This window comes from Chelonia mydas, chromosome 10 (assembly GCF_015237465.2).
Source record: "Chelonia mydas isolate rCheMyd1 chromosome 10, rCheMyd1.pri.v2, whole genome shotgun sequence".
NCBI classification, from domain to species: Eukaryota; Metazoa; Chordata; order Testudines; family Cheloniidae; genus Chelonia; species Chelonia mydas.
The window spans coordinates 81,357,296-81,383,487 of NC_051250.2; the positions used below are offsets into that span (position 1 = coordinate 81,357,296).

Below are 26,192 nucleotides of genomic sequence, written 5' to 3' on the forward strand. Positions count from 1 at the left end.
GGCAGTTCTCCCTGGCCTTGTGCTGCTGTCTGCAGGAGTTCAGGGGCTGGGGGGGAGAATCTCCTGGAAGGAGCTAGAACACGTGCCAACAAGTCTCAGCTAGTAGAGGAGAACCCCTCTTCTTGCCCATAGGTGGGACTTAGGGCTGCCCATGGTGGGAAGCACCTATGCAGAGCCAGCCCTTATTTAGTGCAGGCTCTGAGCTTGTGTGTTTGTGCAAAATAAGAATAAGAGAAAATAAATCCTGACTTTGCCACGGACTAACGGACTTGACAAGGCTGCATTACAGTCAGCAGAACTTTAGCCTCGGCTGCCACGTCGCATGTACCCATCATATTGATAAACCCTTCGCTCTGTGAAAGCAAAGTCCTGTCCTTTAATTTTCTACGATGGAGCAAGACTTCGGCCATTCTTCCCAGAGAAATCTAATGCCGTAAAGGTCAGGGAGTGCATTTCTCATTTGAGCAGTTGCTGGGTACTAGCTCATATACACTTCCTTTGTAAATCTGCTTTCTTTCATTAGTTCTATAGAAATTCAGCCCCCTATTGTATTAAACTGCAAATCCATCTTTTGTCCTGACAATAGGTAATAAATACATTTATTTGTTCCGGAACTGTCTAAAATAACCAAGCAGGTTGGTGTCAACACATTCTTGTTTCCATATTCTAATATTAGTAAATGTATCGAGCGTGGTTGTTTTCCTTCAGTTATCAGTTTGCTTGGTGGAAAGCACATTTACACCTGGTAGTTTCAGGTAGAACAACAACAGCCGTATTTATAAAGAGAGGCTATGGAAAATGTGTCCTTGTCCAGCGCACAGTATAGCTCTTGCCACGACACTGGATGCCTACATAAAAATCCACATTCCAAACTCCCTCATACGAAGAATTCAGTTATAGCTAAAACCTTCACTGACATTGCTTTAGAGGCATTTCAGAAACTGAGGCCCTCACATTCCTTTTCACACTTGGATTCAAAATAGAGCAAAATCTATTAATGGCCACTGCCAGGATTCCTATTTTTTAAGCAGTTATAAAATGCAACCTAGAGTCTGAACCAAACAAAAGTCACTGAGAGAGGAGAGACAAGGAAGGGGAGAGGGAGATATCTTTGATTAGACCAACTTGTGTTGGAGTGGAAGAGCCAAGCTTTCAAGCTACACAGAGCTGTTCTTCAGGTCTGGGGAAGAAAGTTCTTCTTGCACTTTTATGTGAGCACACACACATCACAAATGCGCCTCAGGAATGGAGACTCAGAACTGTAGTCTGTGTGAGGAAGCAGATATTGTACAAAATGAAACCTTTGTTTCAATTTCCTCACACTTTTCCAAGGTAAACAAACTGCCAGAATACGTTGACAGAACAGGGAAGGGGGCAGGTCTGAGAATGCACCTTTTATCTCCTTTTGAACAGATCAGACTCAAACCCCTGGCTTCTCTTTCACACCAGTTTACTCCTGGTCTCAGTGAAGCTGCTCCTGGGTTACCGAGATCAGAATCAGCCCATAGCTCACTGCCAAATGCACGATACACAGTTACTTACAAGCAGCCCATTAATGCTCTTCACTTTTGACAACAGCAAAATTGGGAGATAACCTAGATTATTTGGTGCAGAAGGGAAGCTGTTGGGTGAAATCCCAGTCGTCCATGGCAAAACTCCCATACACTGCAATAGGGCCAGGATGTCACCTACTGCCATCCCATTATACATTAGCAGCCACAGAGCAACAATCACTTCTATTATCTTGTCAGCTATGCCAAAATCCCTGAATCCGCCCTGGATACAAATCGCAGCCTTGCAAATTTTAATCTGTGTTTCCGGGGCATGTAAAATAGCACCATCTTCTCCCTGCCTAGGTGCCTCCCTACTCATCTCGCTGTGGATTATAGCTCTGCCTCCTCTTCTCCACATTCTTCTCCCTGCTCTTCAGGAACAGACAGCTGCATGACTCGCCGCCGACCAGCCCATCTGGCGTGTGGTTACTCAGTTCATCAGGAAGACACAGGGCAGAATTCCCATCTCCGTCAGGGACGGGAGAGTCCTGGGCACTGTCAACTAAAAAGCCACAGATCAGGAAACATTTCTGAAGCCTCCTGGTCTCCAGAGTGTTACAGCTTGCATCAGCTCAGTGCATTGCACTGTGTGGGTTGATTTGTTGTGCAATGTTGTGCTTTGGTGGTGTGTATTACATACTATTTAATACCAGTCAGAGAGGGGTCTTAATCTCTGCATTATCTCAGCATCCACTGGCTGTTAACAGGAAGTGCAGTATTTTGGAGGCAATTTCATATATGAAAAGTCGAGAGCATTAGGACTATGGACAAGAAATCTTCGCAACTTCATTTTTGATGGTTGAAAAATGGACCATTCTGTTAGATATCCAGACTTTTTATTTCTCCCACAATATTTGTGGTTGGGAATGTTCAAGGTTTCATGGCTTTACCAGATCTGCAGCAGATTTTCCATTTCCCCATAAGACGTGCACATCCAGGAGCACATTTATAAAATTATTAACTCAGTCGGCCAGATTCTCTACTGCTGAAAATAAGTACAACTCCATTGACGTCAATGGACGCTAGCTGAGAATATGCCCTGCACTGTCTGTGCGCACTCATGCTCATTACATGAGTTTGTGGGTAAACTATGGAAATAAAAATATACCTCTTTCAAGCCAGTCAATTTTTCTTGTGCTAAGAGCCGATATAATTCACATTGGCCTGCTCACAAGCAGCACTTGTCTCACTGCACAGGTTTCAAATCTAGAGAATAACGTTCTCTCCAGGACTCGAGACATCCATGGGAAGCTTTGATATCATGCTTCACAACCCAGCTGGCCAATTGCCGTGCCGTACCTCAGTGATAGCTCCCCAACAAGGTACAGCTTTCATCCTAGCACCGTCGAGTCATTCCCACGCTATCTAACGCATACGACGCCAGCCACCCCATTTTCTCTTTAGAATTTGAACAGGTTTGAAGTGGTCTGGTTCTTACAATTCCCTGGGCCTCTGTGCAACCACAGGAAGACACTTTTGCTATTTTCGCTCTATTCCTGCTGCTCCTGCCACTCTCACGCTCATGGAGGGCTTTTACTCTTGTTTTCCCAACCCTAGCACATTTCTCTGCTTCTTTCTGCTCCTTTTCCCCATTGGCGAAAGAGATTTGAGGTATTTTCCTTTCTCACCTTCCCTTGCTTCCATCACAAGCTGTCCCCACATCTAGGTATTTTCTGCAGATTCCATTGGTTTCATAGTCCAACCTGCAAATCCCTCCATTGGCCATACATTCAGCTAGAAATGGTCCCTTTTACTGCTTTCACTGCATGACTTCCTTGGTAAGAATTCTTGCTGTCAAGTATTAGGCATAAGGTCACTAGCAGCTGCCTGACAACCAAGAGGCTTCTTTGCCCGAGTCTGACTACCACGAGCAGTTGTTTGCAGTGTTGTTGCAGCTGTGGGAGTCTGGGGATATGACAGAAACAAGGTGGGTGAGGCAGTATCTTTTATTAGACCAACTTCTGTTGGTGATAGACAAGCTTTCGAGCTACACACAGAGCTCTTCTTCAGGTCTGGGAAAGGAACTGAGAGGGTCACAGCTAAATGCAAGGTGGAACAGATGGTTTAGCATACGTAGTTTACACATATTGCAAGGTGAAGTCCTGTGACAGAAGAGGTCAGGCCACTTCACCAAGAGAAGTCAAGGCAGTAAGATTACCTCACCCACCGTACCATGAACAGGTCATTGCAGGCTCAACTTAATATACGCTCAGAATATCGTTTGTGATCCTGTTCGAGATGATCCAGTGCAGTATCCTTACGTCCAATCTCAGGGCCATGCTCTACGACTGTACTGCAGGATCAGGCCGTAAGTGGGAACTTCCTTACACCTAAAAATAGTTTTCTTCTCTCCCATCATGTTTGACCCTCCATGCACTGGGAGCTATTTTTAAAAGATGCTTCCCTGCAGTGAAACATCCCCATTACATTATAATGCACCTTAGCTCCATTTTGTGCAGGTCACAGTTTTTTAAATGGTCTCCATTGTACTTTACAAGCATTTAAGAAAAACCACTACTTAATGAGGTGTAAAACTAGTTATTGTGAAATAAAACTCGCTCTTTATAGTGTGTGTGAGGGGGAGGGGGAATTACATTTTCATGCCCTGTTTTCTTTTAAAATGTGTGCCTTTCCCATCATGAATGTCCTCCGTAAACCTAAAAATAAATATTCTTCACAGCAGAATGCTGGCTTGGAGGCCTGTGATTCCCATAATAAAGAAGCCCTGCGGTGTAATGGTCCTTAAATGCTCCGCATCTTTTACACTTAATGTAAAATCCATCAGCTCTAATAGCTGTGACTAAATTATATTATACTTTTTTTCTATTAAAAGTTAATTTTCTGAGTTGGCAGAGCAATACAAGCATTAAATTATTCAGAAAGCAATAACCTCTAAGCTTTTCTGAATTCAGAAATATTCCCAAGCCAGCTATCCCCCAAAAACCTTTTGCCTACCCACTTAAAAAAAAGAGCCAGTATGGATAACAACATTGTGCCAACAATCAATTATAAGCTGCATTACTTATTGGTCTTGCTTTCACTAGTTCATGGAACAGATCACAATGCACAGCACCCCTATGACGCATCCCTCAGACTTCTGGGTTTCTACAGGTATGGTAGCAACAAAAAGATCACAGAAAGTGTGGGACCCTTACTGAATGGGGGAGGCAACCTAGTGACAGGTGATGTGGAAAAAGCTGAAGTACTCAATGCTTTTTTTACCTCTGTCTTCACAGACAAGGTCCACTCCCAGAATGCTGCACCGGGCAGCACAGTATAGGGAGGAGGAGAGCAGCCTTCGGTGGTAAAAGAACAGGTTAAGGACTATTTAGAAAAGCTGGACATGCACAAGCCCATGGGGCCGGATCTAATGCATCCAAGGGTGCTGCGGGAGTTGGCTGATGTGATTGCAGAGCCATTAGCCATTATCTTTGAAAACTCGTGGCGATCGGGGGAGGTCCCGGACGATTGGAAAAAGGCAAATATAGTGCCCATCTTTAAAAAAGGGAAGAAGGAGAATCCAGGGAACTACAGACAGGTCAGCCTCACCTCAGTCCCTGGAAAAATCATGGAGCAGGTCCTCAAAGAATCCATTTTGAAGCACTTGGAGGAAGAGGAAGGTGATCAGGAACAGTCAACATGGATTCACCAAGGGCAAGTCATGCCTGACCAACCTGATTGCCTTCTATGATGAGATAACTGGCTCTGTGGATATGGGGAAAGCGGTGGACATGATACAATATCCCATAGTATTCTTGTCAGCAAGTTAAAGTATGGATTGGATGAATGGACTAGAAGGTGGAGAGAAAGCTGGCTAGATCGTCGGGCTCAACAGGTAGTGATCAACGGCTCGATGTCTAGTTGGCAGCCGGTATCAAGTGGAGTGCCCCAGGGACCGGTCCCAGGGCCAGTTTTGTTCAACATCTTCATTAATGATCTGGATGATGGGATGGATTGCACCCTCAGCAAGTTCGCTGATGACACTAAGCTGGGGGGAAGAGGTAGATACACTGGCGGGTACAGATAGGGTCCAGAGTGACCTAGACAAATTGGAGGATTGGGCCAAAAGAAATCTGATGAGGTTCAACAAGGACAAGTGCAGAATCCTGCACTTAGGACGGAAGAATCCCATGCACTGCTACAGGCTGGGGACCGACTGGCTAAGCACCAGTTCTGCAGAAAAGGACCTGTGGGTTACAGTGGATGAAAAGCTGGATATGAGTCAACAGTGTGCCCTCGTTGCCAAGAAGGCTAACAGCATATTAGGCTGCATAGTAGGAGCATTGCCAGCAGATTGAGGGAAGTGATTATTCCCCTCTATTCGGCATTGGTGAGGCCACCTCTCGAGTATTGCATCCAGTTTTGGGCCCCCCACTACAGAAAGGATGTAGACAAATTGGAGAGAGTCTAGTGGAGGGCAACGAAAATGACGAGGGGGCTGGGGCACATGACTTATGAGGAGAGGCTGGGGGAACTGGGGTTATTTAGTCTGCAGAAGAGAAGAATGAGGGGGGATTTGATAGCAGCCTTCAACTACCTGAACCGGGGGTTCCCAAGCGGACGGAGCTCGGCTGTTCTCAGTGGTGGCAGATGACAGGACAAGGAGCAATGGTCTCAAGTTGCAGTGGGGGAGGTCTAGGTTGGATATTAGGAAACACTATTTCACTAGGAGGGTGGTGAAGCACTGGAATGGGTTACCTAGGGAGGTGGTGGAATCTCCATCCTTAGAGGCCTGGCTTGACAAAGCCCTGGCTGGGATGATTTAGTTGGGGATTGGTCCTGCTTTGAGCAGGGGGTTGGACTAGATGACCTCCTGAGGTCTCTTCCAACCCTGATATTCTATGATTCTTGGATATATTTCATTTGCGTCTAACATTTGTGACCTTCCATTTTGCTTAAATTCATTTATCATCAATGCTTGTTCACGCAGAACATGAATGAAAACGTCCTTTAACACACAGGGGATGCTGCACGCTTGATTATGCTGAACACATGCATCATCGCTGCACTGGGAACCTTGCAGATAAACAGAAACAAACCAGGATTTACTCTCTACCTTTCATGAGTTACTTAAACCAAAAATCAGACGCCACGCCAGTGAACTTTGCCTATAGCGGTAGTCGTGGGACTGGAGATTCCCTTTTTTGTTTGTTTTTTTGTTTTGTTATTGTCAAATATTAAGATTTCAATTTTATGAAAAATTTAACTTCTTGCAGCACAGCTTTGTAGTGTAATCACAAGAGAAAAGCTACTTTAAAACTCAAGGGAAGATACAACTCAAGGGTTTCTTTTGGATTACACAGCATTTGGAATTTTCACTTACTACACGTTTGAAACCAAATTCAGATTTACTTTCCTTTTAACTTCAAAAAGACATTCTCCCTAGTTTATATAAGACTTACTACCTCTTCCAGGACAGCGGACATGTCCGTCTACTGTCCAGCTAGCGCTGTCCTGCAAGTGGGAATCACAACATTACATACTTGGTGCTAAATGCTGCTGAGAATTTTAGCAGTGCTCATTCATTCCAAGATTCACAGCCAGTGCAAAGGGACTCCTCAGGAAGGGGTTCACTCTCTGACATGCTGCTGGGGTATTATTTACACTCTACACAGGATGCATAATTGTGACCTCACATCAGTACAAAAAAGTCAATGGAGCTGAATAGCTAGGAGATCAGAATCAGTCCTAGTTAGGAACACAGCTGCAATAAAGTTCAAGGCAAAAGGAGGTATTGCCCAAATCCACCCTCGACCAAGATGCTGCAGTCTAGGGAGATCAGATATGCAGGTTAAAGGGAGAATAAATTTCTTTAGGAGGGAAGTGGAAGAGCTTGCCCTCTCGAACGACAGAACGCTCTGATACACTATTGCAGCTGGAACCAGAATTCCACATTTCCTAGATCCTGTGCTCTGACAATGCCTCCTTCTTGGACCAGAAAACTTACTACCAAAATATTCAGAGCAAGCTATTCTTATAGTATGTGTGGTCCAACAAGGATCGGAGAGTACCAGAAGTCCAGCAAGAATGCTGTTGTGATATTCCCAACCCAATTGTGCAGACTCAAAAGGTTCAACTAAGCATCCAAACTTATTGGGTTGTTTACTTGTTTCAGATAGCACCAACTCACTCAGAATCAATGTTTATCACTAATAAAGATGAAACAGCACTATAAAAAGGCAGATTTTTATTTCCTAGCCCCAGTCATATGGTAGGGGTTATATATTCCTGTCCCATGACGGAAACAGTAGCTACAATTTCCTCTCAACCTGTCACAGTACATCTTCTAAAGCTGACTGTATCCAAGTTTTTCTATTCACATGTTTACAGGAAAGATGTGGACAAACTGTAGAAAGTCCAGAGAAGAGCAACAAAAATGATTAAAGGTCTCGAAAACATGACCTATGAGGGAAGATTGAAAAAATTGGGATTGTTTAGTCTGGAAAAAGAGAAGACTGAGAGGGGACATGATAACAGTTTTCAAGTCCATAAAAGGCTGCTACAAGGAGGAGGGAGAAAAATTATTGTTCTTAACCTCTGAGGATAGGACAAGAAGCAATGGACTTAAATTGCAGCAAGGGCATTTTAGGTTGGACATTAGGAAAAACTTCCTGTCAGGGTGGTTAAACACTGGAATAAATTGCCTAGGGAGGTTGTGGAATCTCCATCTTTGGGGATTTTTAAGAGCAGGTTAGATAAACACCTGTCAGGGATGGTCTAGATAATACTTAGTCCTGCCTGGAGTGCAGGGGACTGGACTAGATGACCTCTCAAGGTCCCGTCCACTCCTATGATTCCATGATTCTATGTATGCCTTTTTCCAGACTCCTTTCACTTCAACCTCAGTAGCTGCTGCAGCTCTGTCAAACCATGAAACATTACACAATCGTGTCTATACACGTGTTTCCTTGTCACTCCATCAGTCGAAACAATTACAATGGCAATTAAGTCAACCATCTTGAAAACTGGTTCACTAATATAAAAGGAGCAGTCCCGTACTCATTGATTTCAATAGGATTAATCACAAATGACAGTTCCACTTCATAAGTAGCAGGCTAGTACACTCGGTACAAACATCAGATATTGCAAAAATTCTACAGCTCCAACTATCATGTCTGAAAGTTCATTGAACATTTCTGTCTTCTACTTTGCTGAACAAATTGCTGCTTGTTGATCTCCATACAGTTTCAGGATTATGGTACTCTTGATTTTTATGCTTCCATATTACTAATATTAGAGTATACACGTGCAGCATTTCCAAGTTTCCATTGCATTGTAAGTTTGAAGGGTGTGAGAGAACTAATATCTTTCACTGTCATCTTAATCTTGAGAGGAGATTTTCAAGCTAGTGTTTAAATAATGTTATCTTATTTAAAAATGAAGATAGACCTAAAAGACTCCCACTGGAGACATCTATAGCAAGAGGGGAATCTGCTTGCTTCTGAAAAAAATATAAGGGATAGCCATTCAAAAGCTTTCAAATAACTGGCTGCAATGTGAAGTAGGTAGCACAGTCAAAGATTAAATGATTTTAAAAATCCATCAGAGAATGCATAAAGCAGATTACTGGTAAATCAGTGAAAACAGCTTCCAAATAAGGTCTGAGGAGCAAGTGTTGTAGATTAGCTGATACTCATAGTACGGTTAACAGATATAACACCTGCTGCTTGGAGGATGCTTAGCCAGATAAAACCACAACATTTTTTGACCCAACTTCCAGTGTCTCTTTAGGAATGACTCAAATGCAAGAGGTGTTTCGGTTCAGGTTGGAAATGTATTAGAAGGATTGAAGAAATGTTTTCACAATACTTGCGTATACTCCCTGTTCTGAGTCACTTTTGTAAAATCCCCAAAATTTTAAGAGAAAACGATCATTTATTGCATTTAGTCACAAGACTCACTTTGCACTTCTCCTGAAGAACTTTCTGCACTCCCTCCTGTACTCGTTTCCTTCATGGACCTGGCCTGATTATGGAAATGAATCTGAAGCTAATATTTGGGGCTAGATATTGGTACAGAGCCTTTCACCTCCAGGTCACCAGTTCCAAGCCAGCCATTTTGGCAGTGCTCAGAAGGGAACACGCAAAGTCTGTTCAGTTTCCCGCCAGAAGCGAGGTAGCAATCTAACGGGACACGTGTCCACTTTACAAGCTGCCCTCACAGCTGACACTTTCGTTGCCTGTATTGTCAGTAGTCCAGGATTGACTGGAAACAAACTGAACCGCTCAGTTTTGGAGGTGGAAAAGTTGGTAATCCCACTATGTGCCTTGGCAACACACACACACACACAAAATCTTTTCCAGTCAAAATGAAGACTAATATTCTCTTCCCCGTAGACTATTTTGCCAATAAGCCACAAGGTACTATACTGCTTTACCATTTACCAATGGACTGTTACAGTAAGATAAAACACTTTATTGATATGTAATACAAGAGAAAAAAAATACATAAAACTTCCCCCAGTAAGGAAAAATTCAATACTAAAATAGCCCAGTATTAGTATTATCAAAACAATCAAATTTCTCTCCAACCAGAGCTTCAAGTAATGTGATTAGAAAAGATTTTCTAAAAACTAAAGTATACTTGGTGAACTCACACATCTCATGGGACTGACTCCTCTAGGAAACTGAAGGAAAACAAGAGTGATCAGTTGTCACACTACAGCTAAATACATTAAACATGCATTTTCACAAGAGTTTGTTTTAGAAGTGCCTGCGTCAACATCCTCTTTTCCATGTTTGGGGGCTGCCATTTCAGTGATACAGCTGGAGGCCCACACTTAAGGGCAGAGAGGCTAAACTCTGTTGGAAAAGAGGAACCTTAAAAGCTGCCAGGTACAGTTTGGGGGTTTGTATTTTAAACCCAGTTAACATAACTGTAGTTAGATCAAGCACTTACAGAATTTACTGTACAACCCTGAAAGTCCACTTGCAGGAAAATATAGAGGCTGAATTCTGTTCTGTTCCATCCTGCCCTGCATCAGTGCCAGGATGACAGCCTCCTATTTGCTAATTATGGGAAAATGCTTACTGACAAGTGTAACACTTGGTACGCAGCGTAGCATGGAGCTAGTGGGACTACTCTGGCAGCAAGGAGCATTATATCCCATAAGTAGTACTTACAGGGTCAGGCTCTACTCTGTTTATTCTGAGACACTAAAAAAAACAGTGACTTTGTGGCTAGACTCTTGTTTTACTGCCATTTTCCTCGAAATAGTCCCAATTTTTGTATTTCCTTCCATAAAACTTGGCTGTAGATATTTCATTCTTTGGCAATATTGCACTTCCACTTAAAAAAATATGAAGCTCTGTTTTGTTTAACATGTGAATTCCAAATTAGATTTCTCTTTCTATGACTCTTACTATTTGCATCTTTCCCCATAAATAATCAAAAACTGATTATAGTACATAATTTACAGTGTTAATAAACCAGAAAAACCTCTTAAGCTTTTGCTGGAAAATGGTTGACCATCTGACACTTGAACTAGATAATGTACAACTTTATCAAGTGTGTTACTCAAACAATCTAGGTCCATTTTATGCATAATGAAATTTGAAAAAATACATAAGAATAAAAATTGGACTATTGCATTTGAGACTGAATTGCTGTTCTACATTCATGATCTACTCCAGTCCTGCTGTTTCTTAGCCTATTGAAATCAGTGTTACAAAGCTTTAATGAAAAAATATATCTTGTAAAAAAGCATAAACGTTAGTGTCTGATGGAAAAAAACTGATTTGTACCTCTAGTAAAACGCGAAGGCACTAAATCTTAAATTACTTAAATAAAAGTATGTAACCTGGCCAGCCAAGCTACAATGTATACCTTGACGCTATCCATCTTGTTCTGTAGTTGATCTACTGTCAATCTGCTGATCAACTTAATATGATCACAAAAAGCACACTTTTTAACCATTAAAAGAAAAAAAAATCCAACAGTTACAGTATTTCAGCCACAGTCACTTCAGTTTAAGTTCACTGTCATTCACCCTTTGGAAATTAACAATAGGATCAATTTGGAGGTGTTGTATTTGGGTTTATTTATTTATTCTAAAATGGTCAATCCGACATTAGAAGAATGTAACTACTATGTCATCATTTTGACTACCAGCTTGTACACCAATTGTAAAATAAATTCTACACACTTTATAATCCACATATTTGAAACATCTAATATTAACTAAAGCAATTGCCCTATTGTTCTATTTTACAAGGGGTAAATGACTTCAGCCTCCTAGTGTTTATCATACTTGGAATAATTTTTTGGGGGGTGCATTCTTTTTACAGTTACCACGCCACAATAAGAGAAAGGCCATGAAGGTTAATACAGCTGTAATCACAGCACTCCTACAGGATGCAACAGCCATGCTACAGAACCAGCACTAAGCATATTAACAAACAAGCCCCTGTCTCATGCGAATGATCTGGAGTAAGGCAGCTTGAACGTCTTCATCCATGTGGCCCTGGAAGTGGGAGGGGGGGAGGGAAAAACAGGATTTTTTAAAAACCACACTGCATTATTCATGACCAAAATTAAAACAAATACCCTCCCAAAATGAATGCATGGTCAATCACCATCTCGTTGGTAAAACTGAATTTAATTAACGACTTTGTGTCAGCAGAGTTAATTTCCAACTTTGCAGCACAGTGGCAAATTTCCTGTTTGAAATCACTGTTTTGATTTAGAGATGTTGCTGTTCTTATCTTCTGGACTGCCTTGCAGCTTCCTGCAATTATCTACAGTACTCAGCTATGATGGTGACTAGTATAAGAGTCATATTTAGGATCTGAAACTGCACAGCTTCTCAGCTGAACCATGTTATTGTAACTTGCTGCAGCCAGTAATTATAGGGAAAATTTACTCGTCTTTGCATAAATTCATATTCCCTATTCAAAAGGAACAGGAGAGTTGGAAGTTCCCAACACTCATGCAACTCCTCCACTGCACTATTTGGGATATGGACATGTATTGATAGCACTGTATTATCCCCCTTAAAGTGGGTCACCACTGTATGTTGTCTAGATGTCCATAAAAAATGACAAGCAGATGAAGGCAAACACTAAATTTAACATGCTGCGGTGCTCTTTTCCTTCTCAGTTTCCTTCTGAAGCAATACCAGGCACCGCAAAAAGCCTTTTACAATAATTTAATGTCATACAGGAAGCACTGACATTAGATATTACTCATTCACACACATTTACTTTGAAAGAGAATTTTCTAAAAAAAAAAAACAAAAACCTAACTTATCGAGAAAGAGTAACTTAATTTTTATAGACCCGCTAACATACCTGCACAGCACTAAGAAGATGCGTCCGATAAATTGAAATTACTTCTTGGTGCTGTCTATCAGCATCCTGTATGTAGAAGGGAGGGAGAAGGCGGAGAGAAGAATGTCAATATTTTCAAGATCAATTCTTCGTATAATTACAGTTTTGCTTGTTTGACTTTGCTTGTTTAAGTGTCGCATGACCTTAGAATTTCAAGGTTAGTTGTTTATAAAACCCTAACCGAAAAATGGAGCCTTTCAGCTTTAGTGTCAGCTTGAAGTGTTCTGCCTTGAAATAGGGCTTTCTCCACACCAGCCCAGGTGTTACCACCACCAATCTACTTGGACAAGAATAGAATTTGACCTCTGTTCAGAAGCCCCTAACTCAAGTCCCAGTTTAAACTCACTTTATCACACTATGGGGCGATGCTGCACACACTACCAGGGATGTGACCCAATTCTATGTAGATTTACACATACACCTCTACCCCGATATAATGCGGTCCGACATAACGCCGTAAAGCAGCGCTCCGGGGAGCGGGGCTGCTTTACCTCGTTACAGCCGAATTCGAGTTACCGCAAGCGGCTCCTCTGCGCCCTCCCCCCAGCTGATTGGCGTGGCAAGCCGGGAAGGAAGCGGGGGGAGAAGCGGAGTGGTGGCGGCATGCTCGGGGGAGGAGGCGGAGCGGAGGTGAGCTGGGGTGGGGAGCAGTACCTCTCCCTACCCCAATATAACGCGGTGTCACCTATAAGACGGTACGATTTTTTGGTTCCCGAGGACCGCGTTATACCGGGGTAGAGGTGTATGTGTAACTTTGCTCTCACGAGTAGTTTCACTGAAGTCAACAGTGCTACTACACACACGAACAAAGACACATTTATACTGAAGCCCTAGCACTTACTACCACAAACTCCAGTGAGGCTGTTTACAGAACTACTCACAACAGTAAGTACCACACTGGAATAAGCGTTTGCAGGCTTGGACACAGCAGGTGGGAGGACACCTCCCAGCACAGGTAACTCTGTGACAAGCAGTAACTCCGCCAGAATTAGTGTGCTAAAAGTATCAGTACACACAGGGGCTTGTGCTAACCACCTGAATACAATCCAGCCCAATTCTCCCGCTTGCGTACTCAGGCTGCTAGCCCAACCCACTACCTTTGCCATTGCAGCCCCACTGCTGTTTCTAGCAGATTAGCTCAAACAGACCTAGCATAGGTCAGTGGTACCCAAACTGGAAAGCGCCCTCCTAGTATCTGACAACCCTGAGATTGTTAATCCCGTGGGGCAGAGACTACCTTCCTTTGTGTTATACGGCACGGCATACACGGCTGGCATATGTAGTACGCAATCTTACTGCAGCACCTGCACACAGGACTTATTCACTGATTTTGGATTAATACTGCAGGAAGAGAACACTTCATTTGGACAGGCTTTTCCAAAAGACACTGCTACCTCTCCTCATGGGCACAGGAAAGCTGGGGCAAGTAGAAACCTCCAAAACTGTTCTATCGCAAAGAAATCACGTAACCACCACCATACTGGGTCAGACCAAAGGTCCATCTAGCCCAGTGTCCTGTCTTCTGACAGTGGCCAGTGCCAGGTGCCCCAGAGGGAATGAACAGAACAGATTATCATCAAGTGATCCACCCCCTGTCACTCATTCCCAGCTTCTGGCAAACAGAGGCTAGGGACACCATTCCTGCCCATCCTGGCTAATAGCCACTGATGGACCTATCCTCCATTAATTTATCCAGCTCTTTTTTAAACCCTGTTATAGTCTTGGCCTTCACAACATCCTCTGGCAAGGAGTTCCACAGGTTGACTCTGTGTTGTGTGAAGAAATACTTCCTTTTATTTGTTTGAAACCTGCTGCCTGTTAATTTCATTTGGTGACCCCTAGTTCTTGTGTTATGAGAAGGAGTAAATAACACTTCCTTATTTACTTTCTCCACACCTCTATAATTTTATAGACCTCTATCATATCCCCCCTTAGTTGTCTTTTTTTCCAAACTGAGAAGTCCCAGTCTTATTAATCTCTCCTCATATGGCAGCTGTTCCATAGGCCTAATCATTTTTACTGACTTTTCTGAACCTTTTCCAATTCCAGTATATCCTTTTTGAGATGGGGCGACCACATCTGCATGCAGTATTCAAGATGTGGGCGTACCATGGATTTATGTAGAGGCAATATGATATTTTCTGTCTTATTATCCATCCCTTTCTTAATGATTCCCAACATTCTGTTTGCTTTTTTTGCCTCACATTGAGTGGATGTTTCCAGAGAACTATCCACAATGACTCTAAGATCTCTTTCTTGAGTGGTAACAGCTAATTTAGACCCCATCATCATTTTATATGCATAGTCAGGATTATGTTTTCCAATTTGCATTTATCAACATTGAATTTCATCTGCCATTCTGTTGCCCAGTCACCCAGTTTTGAGAGATCCTTCTGTAGCTCTTCGGAGTCTGCCTGGGACTTAACTATATTGAGAAGTTTTGTATCATCTGCAAATTTTGCCACCTCACTGTTTACCCCTTTTTCCAGATCACGTTAAACAATGCCATTCTTTTCCTCAGAGGATCCTAGCTTCCTGCCCATCCCATTTCCCGGCTCCTAAACAACATATATTAAAACTTATTCTACCACTTCTGACAAAAATAGTAACATGCCTTATGACTGAGCTCTGGAGCAAAGTTCTACGTAAGTACTTACAGCCAGCTGCTGCTGCAGGGTTTTCACCTGGTGCTGGAGCATTTCAACTTGTTGGTTCTGTCTCTTTGAGGGAACCCCACAGGTGTATGTAAGCTGAGACAGGCCATTAAGAGCCTGCTTTAGTCGTTCTACATCATTAAGCAGCTCTGTTATCTATAAGAGAAATACAAAGATTATAATGTTTCATTTTCTGAACATATTTATAGAGAATATTAGTTTGCAAGGTCAACTAAAGGTTAACAAGTATATGAGAACATCATTATATTGACCTCACCAATCTCGGTTTACTAGAAAAGTCTGTAAGAGAAAAAAAGAGATGCTTTGAAAATATATCAAATATTTTGCTCTCAGCTTCTTAGGATTCAGAAATCTGTAAGACATAGCCCACAGGTCAACCAGCCACTTATCTTCAGTGTGCAAATTAGCTAAGGCCCGGATTTCAAAGCAGGGCATCAGCCTTATCTTTTTTTGCAGGCGCAATGCCCACAAGTGAGACTGCCTAAGGAAATTTGGCCATAAAGGTATCCAATTCTTCAGAGAAAGAGTACACACAGTACACATTTAACTACAGAATTAGCAGCTACTACTAGATGCGAAAACCTAGTTCTTTGGACGGTATAAAGTGCATATAACATTAATTCTGAAAGATACTGTAGGATAAAGTTATAATGCAGTGCTCCTTAATCCTAGTATAACAATAATGCGTCCTGTTTTAAAACTAAAATACCTTCATTAAATAGCATTAAGAAAACTGCAAGTCTTTTTCATCACATATTCATAATGCCTTAAATCTTCTCTTACATTGACTTCCCAATATCATTTGGTGTTAAACTGGCAAGCAACAGTGTCAAAATGACAAGGCAACACACAAAGGAAGCGGAGTATTACTTTTTTCAGATTATTTAAAAAAAAACAGTCTGCTAGTGGATGTAGTATTAATATTTTGAATTTGAATAATATGCATTTAAAACTTGAAAATTCTAGTAAAACAGAAATTTGAATAGTTCTGTGTAATGGGGCAAAATTTGGGGGGAATTAAATAGCACTTTGCATAACAGCACACAAAACTGGTCCTCAGCTTTGAGAATCTGGACCAAATTCAGACGCCTATACTTAGGTGTGTAAAGTGAGTGTGTTTAGGTAACTACATTTGCAAATTTGGCCCTTTGGATCTAGAGAGAGGCAGTTAATACTGTTAAATATTGAACACTTTCTGCCTACCTTGTTATCTTTTGCTTCTACTTGCTTTGCAGATTCCTGTATTCTTTTTTGCAAGTCAGTAATTGTTGTCAAAGATTTATCACATCTCTCTTTCTGGTCCTTAATTTCTTGTTCAATGCTGAAGCTTCTTGACTGCAACAATTCCTTTTCATCTTTTGCAGAAAGCTCTTCCTTTTTCGCTTGCAAAGCCTCTTCACACATTTCCTCATATTTTCTATTCAAGCTGGCTAAGTTTCCAGCTATGCTAGTAACCTGGGTCTCTAAGGCACTTTTCATGGATTTATACTCCGACATATCAACTACTTCTTTGCTCTCCAGTTCAGTTAAAGCTTGTTTAGTATTTTGAATCTCAGACTGGAGTTTAGAGATTTCCTCACTTTTTGCTTGGTTTTCTTCCACTTCCTTTTTCAAGCTAGTTTTGACTGCTACAATTTCTTTTTCAAATGCTTCTTTCATCTGCGTGTGTTCTGCCAAAGATACTGAGGAGTTATGTACATCTGCTAATTCCTGCTGCAGTTCTCTTACCTTTTCTAGTTCTCGGTCATAACATGCCTTTTTACTATTGAGGTCTTCTTTTAGTTCTTCTATTGTGCGGCCAAGCGTTCTCTTCAAGGCTTCAAACTGTTCCACCGGAACATAGTGACGCTGCATGCGAGTTTGCACAGCAAGGGCCTCAGAAATCTGTTTAGCACTCTCTTCTTGTAGCTTGTCTTTTTCATGTTTTATCTCTGTGTATTTTTGCAGTAATTCTCTCAATTGTTTATTCAGTTCTTCCATTTTGCTGGTGAACATTTTTTCCATTTCATGGGATTTCTCAGCAAGAATGTAATTTTGTTGCAAGTCATTTTCCATAGACAAAAACCCATTCTTTAACTTCTCATTTTCCTGTTTGTGTTTCTGCATCTCCTCCTCACATTCTCTGCATCTCTGTGTCTGTTCTAGCAACTGCTGTTTTAGTTCTTTCACCATGGCTTCAAAGTTTCTCTCTCTCTCTTCAAAGCAGGCAACGGAGGCATATTTTGACTTAATGCATTCTTGAATTGTGTCAAGTTCCTTCTTCTGGGCTTCAATTTCTGCATGTAACTGTAAGATTTCCTCTTGGCCTCTCTTGTATTTAGCCAATGACTCAGTGGTGTTGTCCTGTAACTCTTGCATGCTTTTATTTAAGGTAGACACCTTATTCTCATGATCTTTTAAACTTACATACTCTGTTTGTAGGTGGTTCTGTAGGAGTCTCAGTTTCTTTTTCAAAGTTCCATTCTCTTCATTTACTCTCATAAATTCTCGCTTTAGATCTTCAGTTTTTTCCTTCAGAACTGACAACTCTCTATTAGTCTTTTCTAATGTGCTGTTCAAGACTGTTTTAATCTCCTCATGTGTTTTGGCAGGTACGTATTGATCATTCAGAGAGTCCCTCAGAGTTGTGTTTTCAGACACTAGTTTGGAGACTTTTGCTTGTTCAGCATCATATTTTAGATGAAGCTCAGCAAGCTGCCTTTTAAGTTCCACAACGTTGGATTTTAAGGCTGCCACTTCTTTTTCGTGCTTTTCTGGAGACATGTACACAGCCTGGAAGTGACTTACAGTCTCACTCAAACTGGTCTTTTCCATCAGCAGCTTCTCAGCTTCTGCTTTGTTTTCATTGTACTTTTGTGTTACTTCAGCAAGTTTTTTGGTCAGATCCACAATAGTCAGATCACTTGTTTTTTTCATTTCTTCATTCAGTTTTAAAGGCACATATTGGCTTTTAATCTCAGTTGTTAAAGTGTGTATTTGCTGCTTAAGCAGCTTGTTGTCCATGTGAACCCTTTCCACTTCCTTCTGCAATGTCTGATTCTTCGACAATTCAGAAATCGTTTTTTCCAGTTCTTCAGTTTTTTTCTCAAATCTGCCCCTCATTTGTTCATGTTCCTCTGGCCTCACATACTGAGAAAATTTAGCTTTCTGACTCTCAAATTCCCTCTTTAAAAGCCGAAGCTCTGCCTGCAGTTTTTCATACTCTCTTTCCATCTCTACTAATTTCTTTGCTTTCTCATTCACTTCAGTTGATAATAAACTCTTCATATTTTCAAATTTCTCAACAGGTACAGAGAGGACTAACTTTGCTGCCATTTCTTTTAGCTGTCCTTGTACCTCCACGACATTTCTCCCACTATTCTCTCGCTCCATCTCTAACTTACCGAGTTCCTTCTGCAACCTTTTGTTTTCCTCCAACAGCCTCCCCTCATCTCTCCTAAATTCCGCAACTAACAATTCATTTTGCTTGATTTGGTTCCTTAGCTTGCCTACTTCTGCAGAAGCTCCTTCATATTTTGCTTTCATGTCTTTCAACTGATCCTTTAGATCTTCTGTTAACTTATTGCTTCCTATAGCTGCTTCGTTAGTCAGGTGATCTTTCAGCGCAAGAAAGTGGGTTTGCATTTGCTTTACTTTGCCTTCTGAGTCAAACATTCTCTTCTGCACATCTTTTAAAGCATCCTCCAATTGCTTTATCTGTCCATCAGATTCCTCCTTGGTTCTTTCACACTCTGATGTCAAAGCTTTGCATTCAGCTACTTTATAAGACAGCTCTTTCTGAAGTTTTCTTATTTCTTCTTTTGCTGTGCCATAAGAGATTCTCATGTTGTCTAGCTCTCTCTTTAGAATTTCATTCTCGGAACTGGAGGATTGGCTAGATAGTGACAGTTCCAGTGGTCTCAGCATAGACTTGGTCTGCAGATTAGTTGGCAGAGAAATAGATACATGCTTAAAAAGAGAAATTTGTTCAATTTACTCTTCATATTTTTTCATACATTACTTCTTTAATTATGCTCATCTAAAACATATATGCTTTACCTCCATTGTATATTTCAGATTTACAAGCAGTTTATAATTTGTGAGCAGGAACAATTAATGCAGGTAATTTAGACCAGGAGTCCAAAATATATTTTGGCTTATATAAGCAAAACTATCAGTATTACAGAGAAACTATGCAACTTTACTTGTAGCCATCATTCAAACACTAGAAGTTGAATGATCTGAAGATGTTAAGAGTATAAAATAAATGTAAGTGTACTGAATGCATGCACATTTTTCATCATTTAGGAACTGAGCCCACTCTCATAAGAGTCAGTGAAAAGATCCCCACTGGACTACACTATAAATTGAACTGGGCTCTAAAGGTGTAGTTTGTTTTCACTGGAATTCAACGGACAAATTATGCTAAACTTCAGGGGAATTTAAAGGAGAAAAGCTGTGGAAAAGGGTAACTGATTGTACTTTAATGCTATGAAATGGTCTGCTCCAGTGCTGTAAAAAACTAGGAAAAAAAATTCCCCCATTACAAATACTGTAGTGCAATCTCTATCATGAAAGTTGAACTTACAAATGTAGAATTATGTACAAAATAACCCCCTGCATTCAAAAATAAAACCATGTAAAACTTTAGAGCCTACATATCCACTCAGTCCTACTTCTTGTTCAGCCAACTGCTCAGACAAACAAGTTTGTTTGCATTTGCAGGAGATAATGCTGCCCGTTTCTTGTATACAATGTCACCTGAAAGTGAGAACAGGCATTCGCATGGCACTGTTGTAGCCAGCATCGCAAGATATTTACATGCCAGATGCGCTAAAGATTCATATGTCTCTTGATACTTCAACCACCATTCCAGAGGACATGCGTCCATGCTGATGACGGGTTCTGCTTGATAACAATCCAAAACAGTACAGACCGACGCATGTTCATTTTCATCATCTGAGTCAGCTGCCACCTGCAGAGGGTTGATTTTCTTTTTTGGTGGTTTGGGTTCTGTACTGTCCGCATTGGAGTCTTGCTCTTTTAAGACTTCTGAAAGCATGCTCCACACCTCATCCCTCTCAGATTTTAGAAGGCACTTCAGATTCTTAAATCTTGGGTCCAGTGCTGTAGCTATCTTTAGAAATTTAACATTGGTATCTTCTTTGCATTTTGTCAAATTTGCAGCGAAAGTGTTCTTAAAATGAACAACATGTGTTGGGTCATCATCTGACACTGCTATAACATGAAATATATGGCAGAATGCGGGTAAAACAGAACAGGAGATATACAATTCTCCCCCAAGGAGTTCAGTCACAAATTTAATTAACACATTTTTTTTTTTTTAACAAGTATCATCAGCATGGAAGCATGTCCTCTGGAACGATGGCCAAAGCATGAAGATGCATATGAATCTTTAGCGCATTTGGCATGTAAATATCTTGTGGTGCCAGGTACAACAGTGCCATGTGAACGCCTGTTCTCACTTTCAGGTGACATTGTAATTAAGAAGTGGGAGGCATTATCTCCCGTAAATGCAAACAAACTTGTTTCTCTTAGTGATTGGCTGAACAAGACATCTGGTAGGACTGAGTGGTCTTGTAGGCTCTAACGCAGGGGTCGGCAATCTTTCAGAGATGGTGGGCTGAGTCTTCATTTATTCACTTTAATTTAAGGTTTCGCGTGTCAGTAATACATTTTAACTTTTTTAGAAGGTCTCTTTCTATAACTCTATAATATAGAACTAAAGAATTGTTGTATGTAAAGTAAATAAGGTTTTTAAAATGTTTAAGAGGCTTCATTTAAAATTAAATGAAAATGCAGAGCCCCCCGGACCGGCGGCCAGGACCCGGGCAGTGTGAGTGCCACTGGAAATCAGCTCAGATGCCGCCTTTGGTACATGTGCCATAGGTTGCCTACCCCTGCTCTAACGTTTTACATTGTTTTGTTACTGAGTGCAGTTATGTAAGAAAAAAACCCTACATTTGTAAGTTGCACTTTCATGATAAAGAGATTGCACTACCATACATGCATGAGGTGAACTGAAAAATACTATTTCTTTTGTGTATCATTTTTACAGTGCAAATATTTGTAATAAAAAATATAAAATGAGCAGTGTACACTTCGTATTCTGTGTTGTAATTGAAATTGATATATTTGAAAACGTAGAAAAACACCCAAAAATATTTAATATATTTCAATTGGTATTCTATTGTTTAACAGTGCAATTAATTGTGATTATTTTTTATTTTTATTTTTTTTTAGTTAACTGCGATCAATCAACAGCCCTACTTCCTAACTGTCATGGTGGTTAAGCACTGGAATAAATTGCCTAGGGAGGTTGTGGAATCTCCATCATTGAAGATTTTTAAGAGCAGGTTAGACAAACACCTGTCAGATAACACTTAGTCCTGCCATGAGTGCAGGGACTGGACTAGTTAAGCTCTCAAGATCCCCTCCAGTTCTATGACTGTTCGCTTGAGCCCAAATTACCAAACGACCCAGATTTGTCATCTTCGTTATTTACTACTCCCCCAATTTTTGTCTCCTCTGAAAACTTTCAGTAACGATTTTTTCTTCCAGGTCACTGATAAATATGTTGAATAGTGTAGGGCCAAGAACTAAGCCCTGCAGGACCCCACTCGAAACACAACCACTCGATGATTCCTCATTTACAATTACATTGAGACCTATCAGTTAGCCAGGTTTTTATCATTTCAATGTGTGCCATGTTAATTTTATATCATTCTAGTTTTTTAAATCAAAATTTCATGGGGTACCATTTCACGGGGTACCAAGTCAAACACTTTACAGAAGTCTAATTATACTACAAGCAGCACTATTACCTTAATCAACCACATTCGTAATCTCAAAGAAAAAAAAAAAAGATATCCAGGTAGACAGGATCTATTTTCCATAACCACATATTACCACCCTCCTTCAATTCTTTATTCATTGAGTCCCATATCAGCAATAGGGTCAAAAGGCTCCATTGGAACTGAGCCACAAATTAAACAGCTATGTCACACATTTCCTCTAGAGGGCACCAGAAGTTACAAAAACAGTTTAGTGAGATTAATATAGTGTTTATTATAGAATACATTTCTGTCTTACAACTGTACCTACTTCAAGCACTGTTTACATGCCCAGGAATACATACAGAAAGAGATACATCACAAATATCCACACACAATGTCAATATAGTCTTACCTGTGATTCTGTAGCAAATACTTGACCCTGTTTAACCAGCATATCTTCTTTCCCTAGATTACCATAGAATAAGGGATAAAATAAAAACCTCTTCTTTCAAATAGCCATAGGACACCTTACTTCAATGAGTAGCCCCCTCTGACTTGCATACAGGTTCATGACAGACCAAATAATGATTTATTTTGTTTTACTACATAGATATTAATGCTGTGCTCATTCAGATTAGTTGGTAATCAAACTTGAAAATTAAAAGTATACCCAAATCAAAAGAGGGGTGGTTTGTGAGCTCAAAAGCTTAAGAATACACACTACAAAGCACTTGTAAATATGGATAGATAAGCTTGCACCAAAGCCTTTCAATCATTTGTATAGAAACTCACATTTAAGAAATATTCTACCAGCCATTCATACATAATATTAACTTATAAAACTAACACTGGACTTTTAAAAAAAATCTCTTTAAATTGGGCCAACAAATCTCTTTTTAAAGATAATTAACATCATTGATAAGAGCTCAGATTCTACAGCAACAAACACCAATATAGATTCTGAACAAAAAACTTGACTAAATCAAGAACCTAAGACTAGTGATCTTATATGTTGTTCTCAGTCTTTGTACAGTTACAACATAACTATTCAAGTTGTCTTTTATCAACTATTCTATTTTTTATTTAAATCGGTTTAGCAAAATTCACTCCCTATTATTACAGAATATGCATGCCCGTCCCTGTCAACTAGTCAGAGGATTAATGTTAGCTCACCCTTTGCTGGGGGGTTAAATGAGATCTGGATACAGGAACATCTACCCTCAAAGAATAAATCTGAGTGTATAGAAGTGAGACCTATAGGTTAAACCCAGTTACTATTAAGATTAGCATGAGACTAGAAAGAAAAACAGAAATAAAGGGCAACGGTTTCACTTGAATTTTTTGAAATTGCATAATGCATTTAAAGAGAGAGAAATTCTAAAAATAAAATTAAACACTGTTACCAAAATCACTTCCAGAGCCCAGATAGTCACGCTGAAATGAAAAAAACAGATTGCAGCAATTGAGATAAAAATAAAATATTCATTTTGTTCTAATTTTACATACAGAATGAGATGTTAATACAGGTACCTAATTTTCAGTTACAGTTTCAGTGGCATAAGATGTCTTTCAGGACAATTATATTTTTGTTTTTAATGATATAACTGGTATTATTGCTACAATATTTATGAAAAAATACATATTTATTGTTTGAGTTGAACTACAATATACCTCATAGTGTCTAAGTTTAGATTTCAGAGCTTCAATACTTCTTAAGCTTTCTTCCTGCTGTTTTTCCTTGGCTGTTAAGAGTCTTCTCAGCTCATCTTTCTGAAGAACAAGAGATGGTTCTGTTTGAGATCAGCTATTCAGCACTATATCCAGACCCATAAGCATTTAGAACACTTATTAAAATCCCAAGTTAAAGTTTCAGGGGATCTCCCATTAGAGGTTAGCGGTCAGAATCCCTTGCTTTCCAATACCATAGATTTCTGACACGAACATCTGTACATTTATTAATCAAGTGAACATGTAAACGATGGCAGAGACAAAACATGGATAACATGGCTGCATGCACCAGAAGTCTGCTGTGTTAATGAGAGTCACTACTTTAGTATTGAAAGAGCTATAAAATGAGCAATCTAATTCAAAGATGCATTGGCGTGCTTTACACAACATCCTTGTGACAAGATCTATGGTGGTGATGCCAGGAATCTATGTAATTAGTACAAAGCTACACTAAATTTAAATAATTTTGGCTCCCATTAATCAAAAGCTATTGCCTTCACTGTACACAAGTGGAAAATATGGGAAAGAATTCATACGGACAAAAATACAGCTGTGCAACTTTTGTATGGAAAGGTGAACGTGTAGCATTTTAGTTTTGAAGTGGCAATGGTTAAAGCTGCCGTGTAAATGACGTAATAAAAGTCATAAGATGAACTAAGGGAATTATTTTACTCAAGCTACAAGTTAATACTCAGATTTAAGGTGGAGAGGTGAAAAATGAGTTTCCCTACCTCACTTTCAAGATCATCTGCAACCATTTGCTCCTAGAAGGCAACCAAAAATCCCCCCCACCCAATCATTTCAGTTATATGTTAACAGGGTTTCATGTGTATTTGATAAAACAATCACTAGATTTTAGTCCAGAATGATACCTGCTACCAACATGTCTTTCCCTTTCACTTTCCACATTCCTCTAATTTTTGGCAGGGAAGCACCTGCAGTCTGCCATATTCCAAATAAAAAAAAGCAGGAATTAAATAATGTTGATGTCTTAAAATGCATTCTAATATGACAGATTGTGCTTCCACATTATTGAGGTATGCATCCTTTCTTGAGTTATTTAACACATTTTTTAGAACATAAGAACGGCTATACTGGGTCAGACCAAAGGTCCATCAAGCCCAGTATCCTGTCCTCTGACAGTGGCCAATGGCAGGTGCCCAAAAGGGAATGAACAGACAGGTAATCATCAAGTGATCCATGCCCTGTCACCCAATCCCAGCTTCTGGCAAACAGAGGCTAGGGACACCATTCCTGCCCATCCTGGCTAATAGCCATTGATGGACCTATCCTCCATGAATCAATCTAGCTCCCTTCTGAACCCCGTTATAGTACTGGCCTTCACAACACCCTCTGGCAAGGAGTTCCAGAGGCTGACAGTGCATTATGTGAAAAAATACTTTCTTGTGTTTGTTTTAAACCTGCTACCTAATAATTTCATTTGTTCTTGTATTAGGAGAAGGAGTAAATAACACTTCCTTATTCACTTTCTCCACATCTCTCATGATTTTATAGACCTCTATCATGTCCCGCCTGAGCTGCCTCTTTTCCAAGCTGAAAAGTCCCAGTCTTATTAATCTCCCCTCATATGGAAGCCGTTCCATACCCCTAATCATTTTTGTTGCCCTTTTCTGAACCTTTTCCAATTCCAATTTGATGATTTTGGATGAAAATGAATGCTCGACACGTTTTTCTTGGTGCTGCTGCTCAAAGTAGTTAAAGGTTCACTTTGTTGTAATCATGACCATCAGGTATGAACATACCAATGGATGCTCATAACACACTGGAACTGAGTTATGCATACACATGTACACGCTTGATTTTTTGATTACTGCTGTTTAAGTTTAAAAAGTACTTGTGAAGAAAGCGCAGGGGCAAAACATGGCTTCTAGTAAACAAGGGGTTAACTCCAGCTTTATTTTCCTCTTCCATTCTACAAGCTCTCAGAGGGCTGTAAAAGCAGAAGGGGATACACAATGCCTCTGGAAAGGCACGGCTTCAGACTCACTTGGTGAGAGCTGAGAGAGCCCCAGGTTGGGAATCTTGGTTTCAATTTCTGCTGATTGAAGCTTTGCTCCTGCTGAATGTTCCTGTTAATTACTACAGTGTCATGTCTGCTGAGTCACCCCCAGG

General features: G+C 40.4%; 1 protein-coding gene across 5 annotated transcripts in view; it reads right to left on the minus strand.

Annotated features, from left to right (window-relative positions):
- Positions 1-9,947: 9,947 nt before the first annotated feature.
- The window catches only part of UACA (uveal autoantigen with coiled-coil domains and ankyrin repeats), a 71,043-nt gene continuing 54,798 nt past the window's right edge, over positions 9,948-26,192 (minus strand). For 3 of the 5 annotated variants that reach the window (XM_043523813.1, XM_043523814.1, XM_043523815.1), the window contains exons 12-18: positions 24,003-24,101; positions 23,735-23,765; positions 22,744-22,796; positions 16,759-19,470; positions 15,538-15,690; positions 12,842-12,907; positions 9,948-12,015 (exon numbers count right to left, since the gene is read on the minus strand). In XM_043523813.1, the coding sequence (XP_043379748.1) occupies positions 11,944-12,015; positions 12,842-12,907; positions 15,538-15,690; positions 16,759-19,470; positions 22,744-22,796; positions 23,735-23,765; positions 24,003-24,101 (3,186 nt within the window). In that variant the 3' untranslated portion in view covers positions 9,948-11,943. Of the gene's footprint in view, positions 12,016-12,841; positions 12,908-15,537; positions 15,691-16,758; positions 19,471-22,743; positions 22,797-23,734; positions 23,766-24,002; positions 24,102-24,790; positions 24,824-26,192 lie in introns of all 5 variants that reach the window. The other 2 variants (XM_037910665.2, XM_043523816.1) reach the window with 1 other exon arrangement.